Source organism: Macaca nemestrina, chromosome 2 (assembly GCF_043159975.1).
Source record: "Macaca nemestrina isolate mMacNem1 chromosome 2, mMacNem.hap1, whole genome shotgun sequence".
Taxonomy (NCBI): domain Eukaryota; kingdom Metazoa; phylum Chordata; class Mammalia; order Primates; family Cercopithecidae; genus Macaca; species Macaca nemestrina.
The window spans coordinates 133,712,832-133,740,484 of NC_092126.1; the positions used below are offsets into that span (position 1 = coordinate 133,712,832).

The 27,653-nt window shown below is 38.2% G+C and overlaps 1 protein-coding gene and 1 long non-coding RNA gene across 2 annotated transcripts in view; one reads left to right on the top strand and one right to left on the bottom strand.

Annotated features, from left to right (window-relative positions):
• The window catches only part of LOC105479572 (uncharacterized), a 381,347-nt gene that overhangs the window by 170,106 nt on the left and 183,588 nt on the right, over window positions 1–27,653 (top strand). The gene's annotated exons all lie outside the window — the stretch shown is intronic.
• Window positions 22,960–27,653, bottom strand: part of LOC112426309 (MyoD family inhibitor domain containing 2) — a 112,218-nt gene continuing 107,524 nt past the window's right edge. Inside the window, exon 5 of the mRNA XM_024792184.2 lies at window positions 22,960–25,667. Within this exon, the coding sequence (XP_024647952.1) occupies window positions 25,408–25,667 (260 nt within the window). The 3' untranslated portion in view covers window positions 22,960–25,407. The remainder of the gene's footprint in view (window positions 25,668–27,653) is intronic.

A 27,653-nucleotide genomic window follows, 5' to 3' on the forward strand; every position in this document is an offset into this window, starting at 1 on the left:
GTCTAGAAGGTTAGCTGAAGCTTAACTTCATTGCCATATATTTCTCCTGGAAGATGTTGTGAATATAAGTTTAAAAAAATCTTCAGACATATCAAACCCATACTGTTCAGAGAATTTATAGGTTTTATGTATAATGCTATAAATAAAAATACATTTTCAAAATGAGCACTGCAAAAAATAGAAAATCTGAGTATAGTTTTGGCTGAAATAATTTTGAAAATGCATGAAAAAAATGGACATTGATGTAACTTAAAAGGCACAGTCTTTGGGGGGGAGCTTGACTCCTAGTTTTTACTCAAATGTGAATTATCCTCATTAATGAAAACATAAAAGATATTTATACTCTTCAACTTCATTTTGTGTGTTTTGGAATTTATTCTCTTGTCCTTTAAACTTTCTCTACTCTTTTCAAAGGGCATACTCATTATCCCAGAAAATCAAAACAAGAATCACTGGATACTCAAAAATGAATGAATCTCCCACCCCTGCCACATATTTCAGGAAGACACCTGGCGTATTAGACTAGGAGAGGCATAGAATTCAGCTGAAAAAGCCTCAAGTTGCAGGTTTCTATATTTTAAGGCTATAGTGGAGTGATTTGGCTGGTGCTGATAAGTGATTTGAAAAGTAAGCAGTGATTCAGTCATTTTGTCTCTAGAAAGTAACCTGAAAAAGAGATGCTATCTGGGGAGAATCTGCTAAACAACAATGATTTTATCTAGATAGTTGATCTGATCCACTAGAACTACATTTCCTATTACAGAGAACTTTCTATTGAGCTTCGTTCAATTACATTTCATTTCTTACATCTTTTGCCTTTATTCAATTGGTAACCACAGGCCAGGTAAAATATTTTTAAAGTCTAGTTATTGGAACAGATTTTCCCCCCAAGTTGTTACTTTGTTTCATTAGTGGTCTTTTTCTTTCTTTCTTTCTTTTTTTTTCTTTTTTAGGTGACAGTCTCATGTTGGCCATGGGGTACTCTCTGCGTCATGCTAGAAAGAGTTTATGGTCCCACCTGCATCCATGAGAAAGAGAAAACAAAGATTCAATTTTAAGTCCTTGGAAATTCCATGCCATTAAGAAACTGCTACTGCCAGCTTTCTGGTGTTATTTAAAGGGGTAAAAAGTTCATTACACTGGTTTTCTTATAAGCATTGGTTTTATTTCATATTATTTGAAGAGCTATTCTATTTAATAAGAATAAATTGCTTGGAAGATGTCAGACTTATGTTTGGGTTAGGGGTTGCTTTTAGCGCAGGTAAGAACACTCACAAAAAAAGGACTTAAATGCAACAAAAGGGGAAGGGCTAAGGGCAAAAGGCATGTGACTTCAGCGTCTGTTCCTTATAGAGATAACCCTATTTTCTCTAGATACTCATTGAACTGAACTCTTTCTCGTGGTCAATCACAACCAAAAGACAATTGGGGAAATTCAGGATTTTAACAGGGCACACTTGCTGTGCTGAACAAAATCTGAGTTCTTAATTTTAAAAATGAAGAAGGGAATGATAGAGAGATACATGTTCCATAGTAGTTATTTAACTGTTTGTGTTTAATAAGCATCACTTCATATCAAATGTCAGCTTTACATCTGTTATTTTTTCTTTATTAGAACTTATATGATCTAAGAATTTTCTACTCTTAGTCGTTTGCTTCATAGCATTCTCATATTAGTTCTTTCCTACTGAGGATGCTGAAACCATTCACACAGGGTGATCCAGTGCTGTGCAGGGATTGGGAGGAGATGTAAATTATTGCTTGCATACTTGACCATTAAAAGCCCACTGCATTTTTCTTCTTGGATAAATATAAGCAGTTTAAATTTATACTGATAGAGATATTATTACCCTATCATATTAATGCATTGAGAGTTTAATAGATTGTAATACAAGTTACTGTTTCCTCAAACCATTTATTCTTCAGCAGACTATTTTACCTTTAAAATAGTCTCTGTTCTGTTTGTCACAGGACCCATGGGAGGTACTGCATTAATCAATTCAGTTTAATTTAAAAACAATTGTTGAATGTCTACTATTTGCTGTGGCTTTTCAAAATCCATTAAAAATAGCTTTTGGATATTTCAAATAATGATATAAAATTCATTCAAAAATTTCACAGCAGTAACAACCAAAATCTGCTTTAACTAAAAAAGCAAATATATGTTATACATTTTAAATCCCCTCTCTGGGCATTATATTATCCTTGATCTTTACCTCATCTTCCCTCTCATGACTTTGCGTGTGCTTCTCATAAGTAGGAGAATTTATATATGCTTACACTAGATAATTTTTGCAAAAATTTAAAAAACATTTTTCCCTGAACCATTAGTTGCTTACAATGACAACTACAAATAATTTTTTAGTTTTGCATACTGTGTTTTTACAGTCTTGTTAATCATATTTGCCAGGTAAAAATCATACATCTATTTAATTTTTTTCTATTTAATTTTTTCTATTTACTTTTATAATCATATCGCTAATTTTTTTCATTAAGAGAATAAAAATAGTATTAACAGCACTAATACTCATAAAGTTTTTCTCTTTGAGACGATATTTTGTTACTTTTCATTATAAGAAACAACTTAATGCATTTAAGTTGCAGGGAAATAATATAGATATACCAGAACATGTTACCAAGTTCCACACTTCTGCATCTGGGGAATGTAGAATGGATAGGAATCTGAATGGCTGATAAGAAACAAGCAAACAAAACCAAAAAACTTCCCCAGGAGAGTCACTCAGGTTTGTAACTCCTAAATCACATCCTCCCTTTGGACATCTGGACATTCTTTTTACGAGGCATCTTGTCCAGCTTAATCTCTTATATAATTCTTAGGTTATGAACAGATTTTGTTTTTGACTGGAATTTTATATTTTGGATAATTGCAGTGATATGTATTCATCTTCAGGTTTAAACCACACCTCTGCATCTGAGTGTTTATTAAGGTGGTATGAAGCATGGTGAGAATAAAAATTGTTTGTACTAGGAAACTGTATTATTTCATCTTTTGGGAAAAAAATCTAAATGATAAACCTAATCACATATTGATATCTTTTTATGTACGCTTTAAGGGGGTATAAGTGGTTAAATAGGGAGTGAAGTGTTGGTTGCTTTATGAAGCAGTTGTATCTAAAATCCAGGCTCAGAGTCAAGCCAAAATAGAATGTGCATCATCAAACCATGCAGAGGAGCAGAGCTAAGCAAGGCATAACATAGAGATAAAGAATCCTGGAAGTGGTTGCAGATATTTAGTAACTCTAGATTTAGGTAAATTACCATTAATTATAAGAAAAAAATAGGCTAGTCAGAGGTACCTCATGGTGTCAAAGAAGAATTTTCAACTTTTCTCAATAGCATATCTATTTTTCTACAGAATTTAGTTTTATTGTATTCATATGCCTACAAATGAAAAAATATTCTAGAAAAGGTTAATTTTCTATCCCTTCAATTATCTATTCAATTAGTGTCAATGAGGTCTAAGATTTTTTTTTAGGCTGCCCTCTATGAAGAAGTAGCCACTGAACTGGAACCACTTGTAATTATAGATCATGAATCCTAAGTGGACAATCTAATTTCAAAATCATGAACCAAGCCAATTCTAACATATTTTCATGTTACAGCTTATTTCCCAAATTCTAATAAGTATTTCCCCCCACCTTCCCACATACATTTTAATGTTTTCAAATTGAAATACATCTTAAAATCAATATGAACACTTAATGAGGTGGTTTTTCTTTTATATCACAAAAGCTGGTATTCGATTGGCTTAAGTAATAAGAAAATTTATCGCAATTAATAGAAAGTCCGGAGATGAAGAGGTGTGCTTTTTGATTGATACAGTAGTTTAACTATATGGGGGACTTTGGTTCTTTTCATCTGTCTTCTGCTAATGATATGAATATAGGTCTGGCATTAATTTAATCATGGCCATAAGTTGGCTGCCAATAGCAATCAAGACACCTTACTTTCTTGCTCATGCCAAATGAAATAGAGAAAGAGTACTTCTCCCACTAGTCTAATATGTATGTCCTTCCTTTCAGTCTGATTGGGTCAGTTTAGGCATCTTTCAGACCAATCGGAGTTACCAAAGAAATGCCTTGCACTGACTGGTTTATTCTCATCAAGCCCTACCAGAGAAATGCCTGAGTCTCATGAATCACTTGAACTGTATGAGAGACAGGAAGTATAGGATTCACGTCAGGGCTCTATTAGGAGAGACGCAGGAGTAGATCTAGACAGACAACTTGTCATGTCCACTTTTGAGAAGTGTATATATGTGAGCTGATCCAGAACCACAAATCTACTGTGCTTCAAAAAAAAGTGTTTCTGAGACTTTATAGATATCATCCAAGAATTTGGATGCATCCTTTCTCTTACCCCACTTGCTCTACAATCGCCTCCAGAAACTCTGCCAAATGACTAAATAATGAATTCCTGATAAGGTGATAATGGCTTAGAATGACTTAATGTGGTAAGAGTCTCAGGACTACTGCATTACAACAAGACACTCCTAGCATAAAATTTCTCTCTAATGATGGTAAAAAGTTGAGTCCTGGGTTTCACTAGGAGAAAGCTAGTTTGAAGATGAGTTGTCCTGACCATTCATGGTTGACTTTACATGGGGCCACCAAAACATCTTTGCACATAGTAATTAGGCTTACATTTTTATTGCTTGCCATTCAAGAGCAAACTTCATCTAGAGATATTTCTGCCTCTGCTTCAAGTCTCAGATTCAGCATACCCATGATATCTCCATGCCTTAGGGATTCATACTTCAGGTCAGAATTTGAGTTCACTAAATTCACCAAGACACAAAATATTTACAAGTGGAATGTAAAAATCCCACTTGTTCACTGTCTTCTTCATGCTTTAATATATTTCTTTTGGTGGAATTGAGGACCAGGCAAATCATGGACGTAGTGTTGAGGACCAGGGGAACTCAATTTATTTGTAGTTCACAGGGTTATACCTGCAAGGAGCCATTTGGTAAAACTGATTGCTCAGGCGAAACCCAAGAAATGTGCTTGAAGGAAACCCCATAAGCCTCTGTTATACAGAGTAAGTAGAGGAATTAAGAAAAACAGAAGAAGCTTCTGTGGGTGAGATAGACCCTTTTTATGAGATGACGTCACTATTTGAGAGTTTAGCTTCATCAACTTTTCATCAATGTCTTGACATGACATGGATTACAAAATATTCTTTTATATTGTGAAATTTGGAATTTTCTTCTTTTTCCAATGCCCCTCAAAATGATGTTCTATGAGTTGTTATTAATACTATGATAATTCAATAGAAGCTTTCGTATCTGACCCCCTACTTAAACAACTTTTCAAATGAATAATTCTCTTTTTCTACCAGAAAACAAACTCTGGTCACTTGCAATGACAATACTACTCTAATACACCTATCATTTAATTTGAATACTAAAAAGATAAGACTAGCTGTTCAAATTTGTTAATGCCTAATGTACTTGTTATATACATAAATGATTAAATATTATATAAACTGATTAAATAAGAGTATAAAAAGATAATCTTTTTTTCCTGAAAACTAAGTTACCTATTATGGAAATACTAGATAAAGGCTTAAATTCAAAATTTCTCTTCAACCGGGTGGAGAATAGATCAAAGTCTGAAGGGTGTGAGTATCACAATTAACTAGAATTCTTCACACAGGATTTGTATTAAAGGTCTATGAGAGGCTTGCTTTAAGAGCTAAGGATGAAAACTTTACGTGGTGCATTAAAGAGTTGGTATATACAAGAAAAATGATGCAGGGCATTGAAGATCAGACATCCACCTATCCTTCGATGTTAATACAAACAACTAGAGAATATATATGCATCTATATGTTCTCAGTGAAAGAAAATACAGAAAGAAAGTATGTGTCTTTTTTAGGTTCTTTTGCTTTATCTGCACTTTTTTGTTTAAGAGATCAGCTTTTACTGGAACAATTTACACTGGTACATACCCCTGCCTGACCAAATCTGACACATCCCTGTGTGCTGAAAGATCTGCCCAGGGTGTGCCATCCATTCATAATGATCTGTTCAATCAATATTTATTGAGCACCTACCATGAACTGGTCTCTGGTCCAGAAGGTAGAAAACAAAGATAAAATATACTCTCCCTGACTTCAAGGTCATAGTCAAATGAAAGGAGAGAGATATGACAGGTTAAGTACATATGGCTGGGCTGTGGTGAGAAGCAGAGGAGAGACATTCGGTTGTGAAGGATCTAGATGGACAATGTAGAATATGCTGCCATTCATTTTGACCTCTCTTGTTTCCAAAGACTTTGGGTGGTCAAAACCTGGTATGACACCTCGCATTAATAATACTAAAACTTATTGAGAATTTACCTTGCACTGGACAATATGCTAATTGCTTTACATGCACAATCCTATGGTGTCCTCACAGCTATCCCATGAGGAAGATCCTATTATGATTCCCGTTTTATAGAAGAAGTTGCACCACTGAAAAGGGTAAAACTGAAATTCAAACTGAGTTCTGTCCATCTTTAAAATATGCCTTCTCAAGTGTCCACTTATGGTACCACCAGCAACTTTTAGTGTAAGGAGATCCTTATTCGTTCATGATATAGTTTAAAAATTGTTTGAACATATGGACAATATATGTGCGTGTTTGTATGTCTGCAAAATATACAGTTGGATGTTCTCTATATGTACTTGCTGTGAAAATGTATGGTGTATGTATATATCTATAAACACTCCCTGCCCATATGCCGAGCGTTATAGTTAGCAAGATGAACCAGTTGGCCGTTACACATGCTGGCAGGACCATCCTAGGAGCAGTTGCTGGGGATGTATATCACCCCCCTTCCCCCAGGAGGGCTGTCCTATTGTCTTATGAGGGCTCTTCAAAACAGTTCCAGGCTCTTCTCTAATGCCAGCATTTCTGTAGCCAATGGATATTTTCTGCTTTTCTCTTGTGCTGGGGATGTGTGGAGGAAGGAGGGGGCATTAAAATAATTTTCTGCTCTAGGCTCTGATACACTTAAGACAGCCCTCTTCCTGGAATATATAAATGCCAGCAAATCAGCATTTCTTAAACTGCAGTATCCTTCCTGGAAATCCTGTTAAAGGACATACCCTGGCTGCTTGTCTCGGACCGAACGAGAATATAGCAAGCCTCATAATTTCCACTGCTGAGATATTAGCATAAATCTCCCACTAATGCACCTCTGTCTGTTAGTGGAAGAGTCACTGCAACCTAAGAAAATGCGTTAAATTGAGAAGGGACTAAGGTTTTGCAACTGGGGCATGGCACTACGAAGGAGGCATTTGCTGGGAGTTTCCAGCCCTGCAAATACCACTTGGGAGGCGTTTAGAATTTTTTCTTGTTTGGCCCATGAAAAATGATTTGCTGCCTCACTATGAAAAATGATTTTTGAACTGCTTATGGAGCAATAATAATAACTTTGTGCTGGGCGCAGTAGCTCATGCCTGTAATCTCAACACTCTGGGAGGCCAAGGAGGGAGGACCACTTCAAGCCAGGAGTTAGAGACCAGCTTGGGCAACATAGTGAAACCCCGTCTTTAGCAAAAATACAAGAAAATTAGCTGGGCAGATGGTATTTGCCTGTAGCCCCAGCTACTAGGGAGGCTGAGGTAGGAGAATCACTTGAGCCCAGGAGGTCGAGGCTGTAGTGAGCCATGATCGTGCCACTGCACTCCAGCCTGGGTGGCAAAGCAAGGCCCTGTCTCAAAATAACAGTAATAATAAGAAGAACTTTACAACTGATCAGTTTCATTTTATATTTTTGCCTCTGACATCACAATAACCTCATGAGGGAGGCAAGATAATTAGTCCCATTTTGAAGACGTGGCAATTGAGACTTAAGAGGTTAAGTGACTCTGAGACTTAGAATGTCAAACTGGAAGGGCTCTCAGAATTATTCTGGGCACGTGGAGCTCTCTTCTATGGGTGCTGTCTCTTTTTCCCCCTCTCACTTCTTAAATCTTTGTTCTCCTTCTTTTTGAGAAGTGAATGTTTTAGGCACTTCCACACTGCTTGGAGCATGGTGCTCAATACAGACATTTTTGGTGTTTGTTGAATGCATGTTAGGTGACTTTACACAGAATCCTATGTGGGACTGCAGTACCTAAGACAGATGGGAGCAGAGTTGCCAAGGCTGAGGGGGAAGAGAAGCCCAACACCCTGCTCACTCAGCTGCTCTTGGCTCCCACCTTGTCCTGTTGACCAGTCCAAGCACTGCACAGGGTACACCCCTAATAGAGTTCAAGATCTCGTTTTACTGAGGCCTCCTTATTTGCTGAAAGCCAGTAAGTTTCTTTATGGCAAAGGTGGGTCTTAACACTAGGATCTTTATCTACCAGCCCAACACTTTGCTTCTAAGCTTGTCTCCACTTGTACATGAGAATGGCTGACTGTGGCTTGGAGTTGGAAGAGAACTTAAGAGTTTTTTTTAATTGCCTTTGGACATTGGAATATCCTCTGTTCTATCTCTGAATGAGGTCAATGAACTTCTGCTTGAACTCTTGGATTATAGTGACAGGCTTATGTCCAAAGGACATTAAGAAAAAGTTCAACTGCTAAGAAGGATGTGCTTCCTGAGTGGGTGGATGTATGGGGAAAGATGCCCAGTGGATAGTGTCAACAGTCCTGTGGCCTTTATTCTCCTGGAATTCTTTTCCTCTCATCATGGGATAGGTTTTTATTATTTTACTTATGCTTCGTGCTTGTGTGTGTGTGTGTGTGTGTTTGAAGAGAAAAGATAGGTAGAAAGGAAGGAGTTTGTTTTCAGTTTTGAGTGATGGCATAATAAACTGAAATTCAGTTGTCCTTAAAGAAAAAATGATTTTGAGTCAACTTAGGTTTTAGTCTTGGGTCTGAGAAACCTCAGACAGATAACTTAATGGTCCTAAGCAGTATTTCTTCATAGATAAAATAAGTATAGTAATATCTTTTTATGGGGTTTTGTGAAGATTGAACTAAATAATGTATATAAATTGCTTCGGCCAATGTCTAACACACAGCAAGTTTTCAGGTCAATAGAGGCTACTCTAATAATAAAAACAACAATAATACAATTATAATCATGCTGACAGTTACTCATATATGTGTAATTGTATATACTACCTACATATATTACATATATGTAGCATATATAATACCTAATATAGGCTTATATAGGTACACATACACGTATGTATGTATGCTTAATACTGAGGCCTTAGAAAACAGAAATCTAAGAACTGAAACCCTTTTACAAGCCTAGGTCTCTGTTATACACCGACATAAACCAGAATCTCCTTGAATTACATTACCGCCCAATCAAGCAAATGTTCAAGTTCTTTGAGGCTTCAGATATGCTATACTTCACTGAGCAATCGGGACTTACAGAAGTAGACCGTGCTGCTCCGAACCCATTCAGTCTTCCAAAAATATTAAATCTGGGCCAACCATGGGATATACAGCGGTGCACAACAGACAGGCTGTTCCTGCCCTGGCCATGGAGTTACAGATTCAATTAAATGCCGTGAAGGCAAAGAAAGATTCTATGAGTCAGAGAATAACAAAGGCCCCCTAAATTTAAATTGAGGTTTCAGTGGGGAAAGAGAACAAAGCTTTAGGCCTGAAGGGTGAAGCAAAGTTAGCCAGATGAAAGAACAGCAACAGCAAATGGACTCAGTCAGGAAAGAGCTGTTTATGTTGGGGACTAGCTGTGATAGCCAAGGCCTTGCACAGGCTCAGATCTTCCTGGCCTGGCAAGTCATAGGAGCTTGGAATTTATCATGGTAACAGTGGCTCAATGTTGAGAGTATCAAGTGCGGAAGTGATAAGCTTCAGTTTGCATTCTAAAGAGACTTCTTCAGGACTATCTTCCCAGCAGCATTGCGCCTTTCCTCTCTGCAGTGGCCGAGTTTATTGCGTGAAACATGTCCACCGAAAAGGATCCAATTTTCTCACTCTTGAAAAGCAAAGTGGCCAATGAAGCTGCATATGTGGTCTTGAGAGGACATTTATATTTTAACAGAGGTTCAAGTTTTAAGCTAAAGGAATGAATCTCTAAGTGTGATATTTCTTGCATCAACAACCTCATGAGTTGAAGGGGCTTCTTTTGGAGAGGGATGTGGCCTAATAATGTGTGGAAACTCCGAGACAAGCAGACCAGGGATAAAGTCCAAGCCCTGCTTCCTACAAGTGTGACTTGTTTATACTCATTCTTCTTAACCCGCAGTTTCCTTATCTGCAAATTGGGAAGAGTCCCCACCTCATAGGGTTGTTGAACTGAGTAGAATAATGCGTGGGAATAAATACACCATTGTGGGACTGTTTATATTAAAGCCTACTGTGCAGGGTGGGAAAAGGACCTCCCTTCCTTGAATTCTTCTTTTGAAAACATGATCACAAGATTCCAGGGTAATTTCAAATTGACTTTCTCATGATCTGTATCACATCATCTATGTTTAGACATTTTCACACTTTCATCTGAAAACATTTTGGGTGTTCTTCCTTTAAGAAACATATACTTACTTCCACACATATTTTTGCATGTTACAAACTGTGTCAACGTGCAAATTATTTCCTTGAAATAATTGGCAATTTGGTATCGGTGATGGGCAGGGGTGAGTCAACTGGAAGCTCAAGAAAGAGATTTCAGAAGGACTGCAGGGAAGAAGCACTGGGGAGGGAGTACTCTTCAGAATCACAGGGTTTAGAATCCTATGAGACACTAGCAGGATGAAATGAATGTCCAGGATGCTCCAGTGCTCTGATTCCAGGCCCGAGATGGGCTGGAGGTCCTCATTTTGCCTTCAGAAAGGGGCCTGGATAGGAAGCAGGTGTCTAATGGTGCTAAGGAGTTTTTTTTTAATTCCTATGGCATATGCCCTCAGAAAGCTTGCTTATCTCCCCAACCCCCGCCCCCACCTTCGAAAGAAAGGGGTGGGGGAGCTGAAAAACACTTGGCACAGGTGCAAGAAAGCTGAAAACGTCTGGCAGAGCTCACAGACGTCGTTTTCCACTCGGCACCAAATGTTTTACAGTCTTCGTGAGCCCATATAGATTCTGGCTTCTGCCCAGTCGTTTGTTTGAAACTGTAGGCTCTGAGAAAAGGCTCCACGCTGCAGCTGGCCTTTAAACTGTGTTTTATGGGGGAGAGTGTTCAGGGTACAATTGGAATTAGGAGAGCTTGCCTTTGACGTTGGACGTAAAAGTAACAGATTGGAGCGGGGTGGAGCTCATGCTAAGGAATTGTTGGTCTGTTCATTCCCCCCCCCCCGCCCCCCCACACCGAAGACGAAGCTTTTGGAAATTTTACCTCAATCTCAATGATTTCACGGGCTAATTTATAGCGAGGCCCCCAAATGTGACTTTAGCCCAATTTGGCTCAATTTGACTCCAACATAAATCTAACAGTTTCAAGTAATGGAAATGGCAGAACCGTTCTTAGTGATGTAAATTTCTCACTAATTTAGGGCAATTGTGGCTTAGTTCCCACCTACATGCATGTTCATTATGAATGAACATTTAATAGTTAACTATTCGTCTTTCTCTTTCTTTGTAGCCCTTTCTGGTTCCTTATCATGCTTATGGCTCATAATTTCAAAGGACTAATGACTAATTAGATTTTTTTTGCAACCGTATATTAATGATGCAAAAGAAAAAGACTTCAACAAGAGAGTTAATGCTGAAATCTGAGCATTAAAAAGTCTTTCTTGCTCTGACAATTTAGGGAAAAGTAGGCATTTGGGTCCTCCTCAGGTCTCTGGATTCAAATAATAACTATTCTTTGTTGAACACTCGCTACATGCCAGGTACAGGCCTAGGTGCTTCCCATGAACTGTCTCATTTTTTCTTCACTGTAACTGTGAAGTATGAAGATGAAATCTATGTTTCAGCAGAGGAAATTGAAGCTTAGAAAATTTAAGTGACTTTTCCAAAGAGATGATTATGAATGTGCATTATGGATTTACTTATTTGATCCTTTTCAGTTTTCAGGAACCATGAAGAACAAAATAGTTCACAGTTCCCAGAGTAAATATTACACCCACTTCTCTGTTCTCAGTGGCTCGTGTGGAATGACTTATCCTGGAATTTAGAGTTGAAGATAATCCTGCTGCTTCAAAGAGCAGAGTTTGAACACAGTCCTTTTTCTAAACAGAGGAATTGTTGAGTATGCGACTGAACCTCTGACTTAACTAATTAGTTAATTTGGAGGAGAGTTTGAACGCAGTCCTTTTTCTAAACAGAGGAATTATTGAATATGCAACTGATTCTCTGACTTAACTAATTAGTTAATTTGGAAGTTATAGGTTTTTTATTACTTGAGGAGCAGCTTTCTCTGAACATCAGCAAGTACAGTGTCCCCTGGGGTGTCCAAATTGTGACGGAAAAGTAGCTCCAGCTTGAAATTAGTTAGTCATCACATAGGTGGTATCATGTGAATGAAGACTCCCCCAAATCTGTGACTCTCTTCTATCCTTATGAACTAATTCAATAAATAAATGAGCACTTTCTCAGTTCCCAAACTGAGAGCAGTTTAAAAAAATAATGAGAACACAGATATCTATTTAGAGAGATGGCGAGACAGAGGAGAGAGCAAGTTGCACACCACGAAACAAAGGGAAAGATAAGAAGAGAGAGTGTGTCACTACTTCCCCGTGGCAGAATCACAGTCTTCTTTTGGATGTCATGTTGAAAAGATTCCCAATTCGTAGTTCTGTGAGCTAAAGCAGATGGATGCTCCATGTTGGTACAAATTCCTATTTGAAGCAGTGTGGTTGCAAAGATGGGGTTTGGGTCATTTGATTTTCTCTGAAAAACAATCTTGTGTAACTGTTAAAAGAATTTATAATACCCAATGCAATGTATCATCCATGATGCTTCTTCAAAAATGTTAAATAAATGCTGAAACCAATGTTTCAAATATCTTTGCCCAGATTAATAGACAGGGTTACTTTGATTAACATATGTTTGGGAAATGCTGAATTTAACATATATAGACAGGTTTGTTATTCCCCTGCAGGACTTCTCAGAGCCTTTACTATTGCCCTAAGATTCTCTAAGAAGGGATAATATTATACCACTTGATCTTAGAATGCTTTTTCCATAAAGTGTCGGCTTGGCACTACTGTGCTGCCAAGCAAACTTAGGAAGACCCTGAAATATTATCACTTAGGTAAAGAAGGGTTTAACTTTTTCACCCGATTTTGGGTCATTATGGCTAAACCTCCACTTACATAGAAGTTTGTTATGAAAAATTTTAATAGTTAACACATCTCTTTAGTCCTCTTTGGTTTCTTATATGTTTGTTAGCACATAATTCCTAAAGATTGATAACTGATTAGGTTGATTTTTAGATAATCAGAAATTAAAGACATACATGAAGAGATTAAAGCAGTAAGGTAAATCAGAACAGAAATTTGGAGTCTCGGTTCCCATTGAATAATTTAGTTGCCAGCCCTTGCTGGGCTAACCACATGAGGTTATGTCACCTTTCTGGGGAATCTTTGGGAAGAATCCTGAAACAGAAGGCGAGATACCTCTCAGCATACCACATTTTACCTCTCAGGTTGTCAGGTGGAACTGATGGACTGTGTACTGTTCTTAGCATGGTGGACCAGGTTTGCAGTGACCTTTCCCTGTGAAACAGGACTATCTCCACTAAGGAGAATGCCAGCATATGCAAAGTCCCTGCTGCAGTCCTTTCTGATTAGGTGTAAACTTAACTTATCCTATTGATGTCTAGGTCTCCATCAGTAGATTGCAGAGAAACTTGCTGTATTGTATCCCAAACAGAAGCCTTTCAACATATCCATGTGTTTTTGGAATATTGCAAAATTAAGGTATCTTTGAAGTCTTGATCTTGAGATTCTCTGAAGTTTTAAGCATCAATCCCCACAGGACACAGATCTACTCCCATCACCAAAGAAAGCCTTAACTGGATTTTGCCAGAAAAGGATAAACCATATTAAAAGTTCCTCCATGGCATATATCTTATCCCATGGAAATAAGAAAAAGGCTCAGAATAGCCCTTCCACTATGAAATGTGGTTGAAATGTCCACTAAAAGTTTCATATGGGTGCTCAGATGTAGCTGGGTGCTCCTTCTGTCTTTCCTTCCCTGTAATTAAGGGGGCATGTCATCTCTGGGGCCCAGAACTCTCCCATGATTAAAGTTTCCCGCCCTCTTGTAGGCAGAGGATTGAAAGCCTGACATAGCATATTTGGATACTGTATAAGCTTTACAGGACAACAGAGAGCATGAATAACCCTTGAGTTGTCTTTGGCAATTGCTTTCTAGAAATTCCCTTTTCATGATGAGTAAAAGAATAAAAAATATCACCCCCAAGATTGGCAGATCCAGAAGTATCACCTAAAGTCGACTTCTACCTTCTAAACTCTTCCATGGGTCATTCAAAGAGGTTGTGCCAGTGAGGTGTGGTGGCACATGGCTGTAGATCCAGCTACCAGGAGGCTAAGGTGGGAGGATTGCTTGGGACTGGGAGTTCAAGAGTAGCCAAAGCAGCGTAACAAGACCCTGTCTCTACAAAAATAAAATAAAAAATTAGCTGGCATGATGGTGTGTACCTGTAGTCCCAGCTACTTGGGAAGCTGAGGTGGGAGGATCACTTGAGTCTAGGAGATTGAGGCTGCAGTGAACCATGACTGTGCCTCTGCACTCCAGCCTGGGCAACAAAGTGAGACCTTGTCTCACAAAAGCCAAAACACAAAAACAAAAAAAACCCCAACAGTTTATGCCATCGTCCTGACCCACTACTGCTAGGAGCTTCCAGTGTGAGCTACAGAGATCTACTTATTCCATCTTCACCTCAGCATCCCCACTTGAAACACAGAAAGAGATCCTTTCCTCATCACAATGTATGTCACACAAAGCTTTGCATACTCTAGGAATTGGAGGACTTATTAAGTTTTCTCTACTGCAGATGACCATATATGCATTCCTTGTATTTAAAAAAAAAAACAAATCCCAGTAATATTCTTCTCATTTTCAATAATGGGATTTTTTTTTGAGACAGATTATGCTCTGTTACCTGGACTCTAGTGCAGTGGCATGATCTTGGCTCACTGCAGCCTTGATCTCCTGGGCCTAAGGATCCTCCCAGCTCAGGCTGCCAAATAGTTGGGACTACAAGTGCATGCCGCCATGCCTGGCTAATTTTTATTTTTATTTTTATTTATTTTTATTTTTTATTTTTTATTTTTTGTAGAAACGAGGTCTCACTCTGTTGCCCAAGCTGATCTTAAACTACTGGGCTCAAGTGACCCTCCTGCCTCTGCCCCCCAAAGTTCTGGGATTACAGGCGTGAGCCACCACACTCAACCCCAGGAATTTTTATTTTGAAAGGTTACCAAATAGTTGAAAGGGATTTCATTGATGGCACCAAATTGAGGGGTGGTTAGTAGGAGAATGAGAAAAACTTTGGACCTTTCTTAGCTGAAAAAGGAGCCCCCAAGAAGCTTCCACAGTGTGATGGGAAACAAATATCGCTAGCATGTAAAACAATCAGTGCTCATAAAGTGTCATTATAAAAGCAACTTCTCATTTATCTCTTGCCATTCTTTTTTATTTGTCAGAGGGAGTCTTTTCCTAGCTCTTGGAAGTAAACTCAGGGGAGCCCCATGACATGTCTGTTTACACTTCAGTTATAGACAGCTTTTAAGTCATAAACAGTCTCAACTCATAATGTAGTTTGAGTATTAAGAACCGTAGTTCTGAATTTGATTCAGTCAATGTCTCCTCCTGTTGTAGCTGGGGACTACTGTGTGGACTGGCTGCTGGAAGAAAGGTTGTCATGGGCCTTTCTTCTTTCTCTAGCTACCATGTTTCCTTCTTGACGGGCACTGTAGCTCCTGACCCTGCCAAGGCCAAATGGGGAGTAGGGGGTTAGGAAGAGGATAAAGAGGATAGAAAGCTCCTAATTTGATTGATATCTTTATAACATGGTGGCATATTCTCTGGATCTTGCATATGTTTAAGGCGCCAATTTTATTAAAGGGTGCCTTTTGTGGTTCATCAGAGTACCCATCATGGAGAAGGGTCTCCAACGTGTATTCCTTTGACCTGGGAATACAAACCCTATTTCTCCAGGGCTTGGTGTTGCACACATAATTTCTTTTTGCTGAAGTCTCATAGACACTTTTGGTGGCCTTACGAGACAGGGCATGAGACAGCTCTGGGACCAACTGTGTCTCAGGCACCTCACCCATATGTAGTCCATCGGATCACACAATTCCCTGCCTGTGCTTGCTCTGCAGCGTGGTGCTTTTTTTTCTGGGCAAAAGCAACTCTCCCTCACTCTGCTGCCAAAGTAGCTCAACCCTCTGATTTCCTGGGTGGGAGTCAATGTGGTTCACCTTGTCTCCCCATAAAAAGAGGCCATGTAGCAAGCTCTCTGAGCGTTCACTTGGACATCCTTCTCACCACATTAAGGAGAAGGGCAGCCACCCCACCTTTCCCCTGGGGAGGCATCACAGAGAAGGATCTCTAAGGAAATCAACACCATACACTCATCTCTATCTATCTGCCACTGTCCTACCTTTTTAAATCCTCAAAATGGTGGGTTGGCCAACCTTGCCTTCAACCATGGCCATCTTACAGCTCTCTTTATTGTCTTTATAGTAAAGTGATGAAGAGCATGGGTTTTGAAGTCAGACAAACTCCAAAGTTCAAATATCTACTATGCCATTATGTTGTCTTGGTGTTAGAAAGCTATTTCAAGTCTCCAAGACTCACTTTTCCTCATCAATAAAATGGGGGTCATAATACCTTTCTCAGAGATCGTTGAGGTAGTTCAGTGAGATAATGCATTAATGGCTGTTCATACAGCACTGACACATAAGTGCTTATTGAAATTACCTACTACAGTAGGTATTATCCTAATTTTGGGAGAAAAATGTACGGTATCTAAGAGAAGAAAAAATAAAGAGATGTGAGAATTAGAAGTGCTCATTTCCTGGAGGAGTGAACAGGAATAATGAAAGGGATATTATATGGAATAAGTCTCAAAAAATTGATATGATGTGGGATAATGCAGAAATAAAAAATACATATCTCTCATGTGTTATGGAAACAAATGAACTAGGTAGTGATAATAATTATAGCTGAAATTTAGTGAGTTTACCATATGTACTAAGCCTACACTAAAGACTTGGCTGAATTATCTTTTTTACTGCTCACAATGACCCAGTAGGGTAGGTATTATTAACCACACTTTATCATCTAGGAACCTGAGGTTCAGAGAGGTTTAGTTACTAACTCAATGCATTTGACTGGTAAATGGTGTCGATGACTAGAACCAATGTTTGTCTGTAGTCTGCAACCTTTTCTTCTAGTATTACAAAGCTAACATGACAATTTTTCATGAAATATACTTGAATTATAACGGGGCATTCTAGAGCAGGAATCTGCTAATGGTCCAAACATCCCAAAAATCAGAAGAGAGGGTGCTTGAGACCATGAACCTTTAGAATGTTTCTCCAATTTTGAGTGCCTAAATAATATACCGCCCCCAGCACAAAGAAGTATAATCCTTCTAAGACGGTTTTAAACTCAAGGATGACCTCTATTCTCTTACTTTCTTTACCCCCAGGAGGAATCTTGAATTACTAATAATTGCTGTGTTCACAAAGGATAAAGCCAGGAGAATTGACAGGGATTTTTTCGCATAGATGGTATTAGTTATAAAATTTATGCTAGTTCTAGAGTTTCATAGGGCATCCTGGTAGCTCTCTCCCTCATGCAGAAAGCCCCGGTGAGGGCAGAGAGAAGTACATTTCAGGCATGACCAATAATATACACACTAAGTTCTAAGCCATGCAAATGTGCTGAAAGTTCATCAGTTGAGTGTTCACTGATTATTCCTACAGGACCAATCCAGCTATTCAGAAGTCAGTTTCCATTATTTTCTCCATGAAGCAGAACTTGCCAGGGCCCTGGAATACAATATAGAGTATAGTCAGATGGATTTTGCACTTCGTCCAACCTAGCAAAGTCACTCCTTGGCTATTATTTTTCACTCTATTGTAAATAGCAAGAGGCAGATGAAAAGGTAAAAAATATGTTGCTTGGAAGATACTTATTCTCGCCTACCTAGGGTAATCAAGAATAGACATCAGCTCCAGATTTGGTAAGTAATAACTCACATATGACTTTAATACACCGTGATAAACTTTGAGGAATATATCTTTTAAAACATAAAATGCTTTACCTCTGATTTAAAGTTTGGGGGATTGGTCCTGCACCGTAGGCAGGTTAGATTTAGCATCTCTGGAAATTCCAGAGCAATTTTAAACTACTCTTTTTGATCACTTGCTGCAGCTCCAGCTTTCAAAGAGAATGAGATGTTTTGGGAATGAATTGTGATGGACTTATATGAAAATTTATATGACCAAGAATTGGATTTGTTCCCCTGGAATATTATAGATTATGTTTTATGTTGGAATTACATCAGTGTGCAGAGCAGCAGAAGGCTGGCTTAATGTAGCTAAAAATATACCTTGACTTTCCACTTGGAATAGAACTCCCCCCTCCCCAACCCGTTTCTTCCCTAATGAAAATAATGGCTTCATGACTCATATATGTGATAGACAGTAGGGAATATTTGAGTTTTAAAATAAGAAGAGTTTGAGAAAGGACTAATGGTCCTTTTCTAATTTCTTTCCCATCCATCTCTTCCCTCCTGTTTCCCTGTCACCATCCTATTTCAAGCCTTCATCACCCCTTGCCTTATTGCAGTTGCACCTTTCTCAGTCTCTACTCTCCTGGCTTTAATCTGTCCTGCATGCTGCCGCCTGGTCAATCTTTCTCCTCCACCACTTTAATCATGTAATTCCTGCTATTCTTCAGTGGTTTTTCATTTGCTCCTTAGTAAATTGCGAGCTCACTTCACAATCACCATCTTAGTCAGGTCTTACCTGAAGTTGGGCAGTAGCCTCCTACCTGGCCACCTAATTGGTCTCAGTATTGCTTTGATTTGACCTAATGTTTTCCAGAAATATTATTCAAGTATCGTTTGTTACATGCAGGATGATTTTGGTGCCACACAGATACTTTTATGCACAGAATTACTTATAAATCATTGCTAATATATTATAAAAGTGTAACTAGGAATTTATGTATATTTTTGCTTAGAATGAAAGGCGTCAACAAAGTGAGCTAATAAATCACTTCATGGGGTGTATACAGTCCAGGCTTTTCCATATCCCTTAGAATACCATCTGCACCTCACCTCTCAGGGGGCAGTTTTACAAACTCACTTTATGTGCCAGGTGGTTTACTGCCATGCCCGCATTGGCAAGGAGAGGATCACAACAATGGCAGAGTGGCGACAGTGGGACCATCCTGGCCTCTTGCCTTCATCCCTGATTGCAGGGACCTGCCCCTAGTATTGCAAACTACACAGCAGTGATTGGACCCATTAAAGGAGCTTTCTGAAGTCTCAACTTCAAATGATGAGTAGCTTAGCTACTGAGAGAATCTTCTTCAATATTCTTATTTTATTTTTTAAATTTTACGGGAACTCAATATCAAATGAGGAACTATAGGCAGAAAGTGCTGAAAGAGGAAACAAAGAGGATGTTGGGGAGTGCTGAATTTAATGAAAGCCCTGTATCCACAAAATAAGTTGTGGCTTTGTAAATTCACTCTAAGTACATTTGAGGAACAATAAACCATAAAAGAGGTTGCCGTGACCTTGGATTCTGTATAGCTTTTGAGATAAAAGGTCTAAGTATCAGAATGCATTTTTTGAGCATAGTGTTGTTGACTGATTAAAAACAATTCATGCTCCTAGAACCCTCTGGTGGAATGCTGATGAGGGGCTGGCCTGGGTGCATTGTGCATGATTGACTGTCTTAGAGCAAAGATCAAAGTTGCTTTTCTAAAATGGAACACTAAAAGGTAAGTCTTTGTAACCATAGATAAATGAAGCAAAACTACTGACATAAGGATTACATTGCAATACATTGACTTTGCGTTTATTCCTTATTGGGTACGTATCTTAAAAGCATTTTGAAGATGTTCCAAATTCTAATCATTGTACAGGATAACAACTCTTAAAACATTTTCTATCAGTGAATGCTTTTCTTTGAATATAGCCATTGTATTTTTCTGAATGCTTTAAAAGTGACTACTTGAACTTTATCTTGGTTTCATAATTTTTCACACGTATAACTTTTTAGGTTTAGTGATTAAAAGCATGGGTTTTGGAATGAACAGACTTGGGCTCAAACCTTGTGATAATTGCTTATTTGCCGTGTAACCTGGGACAATTTACTTAACCTCTTTAAGACTCTTTCCCTAAAAAAAAGAAATGGAAATAATAATAAAATCTATTTTATAGGGCTGTTTAGAGAATGTGACAATATATAAAAATACTTAAATATTTTCTATATGATATTTTTTCTCATCTATAAAATAAATTAATAAAAATAAAAATTATGTAGCGAACACATCAATCTTTCTGGTCCACCCCTAACTATATACTAAGAGTGTAAGGTGAAATTTGGATTTTAGTAGATAGTATTGCAATCCATGACCAAAACATGTCTCCATCTCGCCCTCCCACTTACCCCCTCTCCCCCAAAGTGCCCTAATAGCAAAATACGGAAAGGAAAATATCTGGAGAGGAGAAAATACTCCTTTATAGCTCTTCTAGAACCTCTAATACAGGTCTTTCTGGCCAAGGATTGAATCAGACAATGTGTTTTAGATCTGCAGACTTAAGTCGTTCTTCTTCCCACCCTTTGAATCAAGATAATCCTTTGGCTGAGGGTCCTCCTCAGCTGCCAATCAAGATGTGAAGCAGAGGAGATTTGGCCAGGGTAGTCCAGGGCCATGGGCCCTGTGTAAGCTGCGGACAGGAAGGAAAATGCCATGGAGGTGATCTTTAAGCCAAACTCCCCGAACCTGTCTTAGATTGCACCACATTGTAAAGTGTGGCCCAACGAATGTCCTGGTCTCCCACCAAAGAGATAAACAACCCCTACTCTCTGGGCGGCTGGGAGAAAGCTGAAGGTTCATCACTTCTATTGACCCCTTCTCAAAATGTGGAGTCTTTAGAACTAGGGTTACCAGCTTTAACAATTAGAAATAAGGAGCACCCAGCTACGTTTGCATCTCAGATAAATCAGGAATCGTATTTGTAGTATAAGTAGGTCGCATGTAATGTTTGGGACATGCTTGTTTGTTGTTTTTCTGAAATTCAAAGCTGACTCAGCATCCTGTACTTTGTCTGGCAACTCTATTTTCAACAGTTTCTAAAGGTGAATTGGTAATGGATAATTGACACTGACAGAATGCTTCAGTGAAATGCTGTTGACATTGAGATATTTGTTGGTGGGAGTCAGGGGTGGTGGCTGTCCTGTGCCTCACGGATGTTTAGCAACATTTCTGGCTTCTACCCACAAGATTCTAGTAGCAGTCTCCTGCCCTCCATTGTGACATCAATTACCTCTCCAGGCTTTGCCAAATTGGGAGGGAGGGAATTGAGAATCACTGCTTTAGATGCAGTGGAAAAAGCAGAGCTGTGAAGCATATCAAGATGGTAGATCAGAGGGTGGCAAATTTATCCAAATAATGGTGCTGCTCCGGCCCCCACCTGCATTTCTTGCCCTCTCCCTACATTCTGGACTCCTTCCCTGTAATATTTAGAGCTGTTCGGACCTCTGTTGGAGAAGCCCCACAATATAATTTTAGTCCCATATTAATTAATTAATTATTTTGAGGACAAGATTTTGCTCTGTCACCCAGGCTGGAATGCAGTGGCATAATCATGGCTCTCTGTATCCTCGAATTCCTGGGCTCATGCCATCCTTCCACCTCAGCCTCCTGAGTAGCTAAGACTACAGGAACGTGCAACTATGCCAGCGAATTTTTTAATTTTTATTTTTTGTAGAGACAGGGTCTCACTATGTTACGCAGGCTGGTCTCAAAGTCCTGGCCTTATGTGATGCTCCCACCCTGGCCTCCTGAAGTGCTAGGAGCCACCAAATCCAGCCCCATGTTGATTATCACTAGAAATTTGTTTGACTCTATTCACTTTGCCTTTCTGCACAGCTCACCTGAAGATACATGTGGCAACTGTTTAGGTTTTACCCAGATCTTCTTCAAAGAACACCCAATAAACTCTTAAATCAAATATTTATATTTTATCAGAGTCTATAGTTTGTGTGGACTGAGGGAACTTAGTATTTGATGGGCAAAATTCTTACAGTCAAACAACCTTACTTAAGTGTACATATTAATAATTTTCTCTGTTTTGTTGAGAGAGAGAAACTTAGAGGCACTGGGTCATGAATTCTGCCTATCAAATATTTCCATCTATACATTTATCCTTGAAAAAGTGCTAATACACCCTCCCACAATGTTTCCTATTTGTAAAGTTTCTCTGCCTGGATGTTTTCTTACGCCTTTGGAAAAAAACTGAAGCAGCTTTCGCTCTATTAACTTTGATTGTCCAGCATTGATAATTAATTTTGTAGGCCTATCAGCTTATGTAGTGGGAAAATTTCATTAGCAAGTTAAATGTAACTTCATATCTTCATTGCTTTCCATATTTTGTCGACTTTTACAGAAGCAATGGTTTTATAAAAAATCCCTTGAGCAGAGCAAAGACAATGTAGATATGTGGTTATAATGCTGTAGGAAAAATGCTGTTCTTCATTCTATATAAAGATTGTATGTTCTTAAATCTCTTTTACTCTAGCATGCTTCCTTAAATCAGAATACTCTGTTCCCTGAGAAGTCCCATCTTAAAGAACAACATTATCTTTATTTGTAATCACAGGCCTTCATCATTGCATAAAATATCTGAGCCTTCTTAGATTCTGATATTTGTATTTAATCAATAACCACATCCCTTTTTGATCTACCTTACTTCTGCAATTGTATTTTCCCAGTTGCGTATGTTTCATTGTGCAAGAATTCAATTGAAAGAGCCATTCATGTTTGCAAAAAGGATGATGTTTTATTATTGGTTATAAAGAAAAGAAATTTCACACTTTGTATAACCGACCCTTTCTGTTGTAGCACGGTGAATTCTGAAATTGAGGAACAAAGTTAACAAACCGTGGAAAGCAGGGCCACAGAAAGATCTTGTAGTGTTCTGACCACATTATCACATAAGACCTGGTGATTTTTATGTCTCTAATTGACAAGCATTCAATTCACATTTGAAATGCACAATCTTTGCATAATTTGAGGGTATGTAGAGTAGAAAGAATAAGGGAATGATAATTGAAATATTTAACAACAATATGGCATGGCCTCACCAATGATACCAGGTACCATATTATAAGAATAGGGTTCCAGAGACCCCCAGGTGTTCCTCCTTTAGTGACTAGACCACGGGTAGAGCGGTAGGTGCTCAGAGAGGAGCCAGGAGGGATGGGATATAAGGAAGCACTAGGAGGTGCAAGGCAACAACTGTTGATGAGTCGGTCTGGTAGTGTTTTAGTATTTTAATAACTTAACACCTGTGCCACTGTGTACCAGCTGGACTAAGAATTGAGTAGTGCAGGTAGTGAGAAAATTAGAACCCATGTTAGAGTTCCTGACACTGCCAATAATTCACTATGTGGTCTTGAATAAGTCAGTTCGTGGGGCCTCTGTTTTCCCCTGTGAAATATAAGAAGGTTGCATAAGAACAGCCTTATGTTCCCTTCCTGTTCTAGGAATCTATTTTTTTTTCTTCTAATGATCTACAAGTTCTATGCATCGAGTATAGAGCTGTTTCTTCGAGCTTCTGAAAAGCAGAAATACTGTTTCATAGAAGGTGTGGGGCACTTTCATGCTCTGTGGTTTGTGAATAACATGATCATCAAACAGGAATGAAGCCAGCATTAACCATGGATGCACTGCGCTGCCAGCAGCAAGTTGAGAGTGGTTAAATGCCTTTTTAGAGGCAGTTTACAAATATTTTTAAAAGATGAATAGTTTTCAATGTTTGGGAGAATTTACTTCAAATTAGAAAAATGTGTTAATTTGCTGCAGAAATAAAGCAAATGGTGATTTTTCCTGAAATTTCCTAAGTCAGGAAAAACAGGTATTTTGGAGTTTTCTTTTGCTATTGCTGTTGCCTTAAATCACACACAAAAAATTCCCTCTACTCTCCATTTCACTTTTGTGTTCTTTGTTTGGTTACTCATGCATGATGCTTTTTTATATCCAATGAAAATATTAAGATATATCCATTGAAATTTAGCACAAAGTAATGAGCAATGTATTTGCCCAAGGACTATGGAATTGTTTCTACAGAAAGTAAAGAAGATTCCAAACTAACTTTAATGTAGATGTGTTTTCACCACAAACTGTTTCAACTTATTTGAGACGAACCTCACTTTCCAGTCTATATCACATCTTTTTCTTAAAAACAATAAGAAGTACTTGACATAATTATTGATCACTTTAATTATCAGACAAGGAAAAACATATGGTTTCTGATGCACATGCCATATTAAGAAGCTTGGTGCTGAATAAATACCCTCAACGTGTATTTCTTTCTAGTATCTATACAAATGATAGTTTTGTAAAATGAACGGAATCTGTTTTAATATCCTGTTGCTTATTGGACCTGACAAATAAAAATGAAGAAAGTGAAGAATTGATTGGGATCTTTTTTTTTGAAACTTGCACATAATTCTCATTTATGCTTATTAGAATAACTAACAGCCTTTCTGTAACAAATTAAGAATATGAATAACCTGTTATGACATAGTCATAGACGTACAATAATATGGTCTAGAATTATAGTACTCTCTTGAAGTACACCATATTCAAAATTCACTGGAGATGTTTTAGAGACATCTGTTGTAATTACAGGAACATGGTTTCTAATTCATTTAATTCCCTTTCCTACCTAAACTGTACATATAAGTGAATTTTAAGAGACTGTATAAATAAATTTTTAATTACAAAATGATGTTATACAATACATTATTAATAATAACCAACAATACATAATGTTTATGCATGAGTCCATTAGAAAGACGAGCTAATGTATGTCAGTTCTCAAAGAATGCACTAATTTGTCCTGAATTTGTGAATGAGGTTGAATCCGTGATGCAAGCTGATGAGTGCAATAACACAGTGGCTTAACATGCTATTTTATAGTCAAGAAACATCTTGTACCTACGGCATTTAAGAGGTATTTAAGATTTGTTCATCACATGTGATCAAGAATCTTATTTTTCAGTGAGCCATGCGGTTGTGAAATTTGGAATAAGACCATTGAGTTGACAATACTAGCTTTCCTAGACAGGTGCAGAATAAAATGGCCTATAGCATCCAAGAAATGTGTACAGTCCTTACATTTCAGCACATGGAAATCAGTCTTGTTGTAATGGAATTTCCCACTGTGGCCAAAAGGACTGCCGGAATGTGGTTACTTCACTGTACTAGCGGTAACAGATTTCTGAAATCTCCATGGCCAGTTCCAGACACTCGCTGGTCTCGTGGCAAGATTCAAAAAGGCTGCAGTCCATGTCACAATTGCAGTTGCAATCATTCCGAGAGTGATTTTCATCCGAGGTGTGGTGATACCGGTGAGAGGGGCAGCACACTTTGGTACACACTGTTTCGCACGTGCCGGGGAGCATCAGGAGACAGTCCCAAAACTGGCAAAACAGACAGGCGAGGATAAGGGAGGCACACTCCTCTGTTTAAAGAAGAAGACCAATTAATAGTGGCACATCTGGGGGTGTCTATGAAGGGCGGGCATGTGTGCTGGGATACTTGATAACTTGATAGCCAACTCTTAATTATTTATCCACATTAGAGGTAATGTACACCGTTCTTCTCTCAAGCTCCCCCACCCCCATGCCAGTGCTCACTCTACTTAAGTAATTGCTTTATTAACTTCCTGAGCATTTCCTATTGATTCGACATGATCTGGTTATTTAAAGTGCTGTCACTTTTCTAAACTCCTTTATTTACTTTGCCTGCAAGGCTCTGGGAATCCACACAATTAGCTACCTCTTTGGAAACCTTGCAACTGTCTGAAAAATTGCAGGGACTCCCCAAATACTTGGGGCTTAAGAAGCAATTAGGACTGGGGACAAGGAGAGACTGTAGAAATGCCCTGTTTCTTATCATCAGGCTTTGTTATTTTTCAACATGGATTCCCATAAATCTGCCACACCCATATTCCAGTGCAAGCAAAAAGCACATTTCAAAACTTAATATAAATGCTTTTTAAAATAATCACAGCTTTTGGGTTGTGTTTTATTTTTAATCTCTGTTTCCGTTTCCCTCCAGTTATGTAAAGCCTTGATTTTATATTCAAGTTGTTTAAGTGAAATACGTCATCATATGCCTAAAAGGTTTTAAATCTTATCAATCCTCTTTAAGAAAATTGGTTTAAAAATTTACTACGCAGACTTGTAAAAATCTGGAAAGTATCTCTAAGGCATTGAAGGTAATTGGTAATTCTAGCCAAACAGCTGTGATGGGTTATAGATTATTATGTTTTTTGTTTCCATAAAGGGAATTAGTTAGAAGATGTAGCAGTTCTCTTGTTAAAACTATAACTTTTCTTTCTTTTAAGTTAAAAAAGTCTTAAAAATGTGTGAGTGTTTTGTAAAAGGGTAGGTAAGTGTTCATGTGATATATTATCTAATTAATTAAAATCAGTAATCTGAAGATTATTGATAATTGAAAGTAACATTCTAGCATGAATTGGAGAAAAATTTCTCCTCTAGATGGGCTTGTTAATTGATTTAAATTTGACTTTCTTAAGAGTCTATATTTGTCCCAATAAGAATGCTAATAACTTTGGTTTTCAGACTTTAGTCAATGGGGAGTGTATAAGCATAAGGAAGAGATTTTGCCTATAGTATCAGTGCTCTTATCGCCCTATTCATTTACTTTTCATTTTCCAGAAAACTCTTTTCTTTCATTATTCGTATAATTATTAGTCTGCAAGTGAAAGAAAAATATGGAAACATCTTATGAAAAGGAACAAATATTTTAAAGAAAGCCACTTTAGTTTCTTGTAAAAACACTATATAAACTTATAAGGTGAGTCCTGAATACAAGTAAACAAAAATCTTCTTCTTTCCTCTTTTTCTCTCTATCCTCTTTCTCTTACCTTCCCTTCCTTTCTTCCCAGAATGATGGTGGTAAAGAACCACATCATGACTGTTATGACTACTTTAATTGTCATATATTGTTGCAGGTGCTGTGGCCATTACTCCGTATTTATAGTTTAGGCAGCAGATTCCACAATACCTCTACAGTGTACATACTCATCTCTTTGCCAAATTTGCTGTATTTTTCTTCACCTAGAGCCAGCTTTTAGCATGTGACCAACTCTCCCATATCTCATAAGTCACCACAAGCCGCCCACAAAAATGCAAGAGTAAGTTAGTAACAGTACATAGACGTTTCAACTATGCTTTTCTGAAAAGGAAAAGGCGGTCAAAGATGAGGGACATACAACCTCATTGAGTTTCACCAATATGAAGACCGCTGCTATAGCAGCCACTGGAAAAGAAGAGTCTGTCAGCAGATCATATTCCAAGTGAATACTCTGTGATCCCTCAGGCTGAATGCTCAGGAGACTTACTCAAGCTTATGACCATATAAAAATGAGTCCACTGGATCCTGTCCTTCATACATGCAAGGTTTAAAGTTTGCTTTGGAG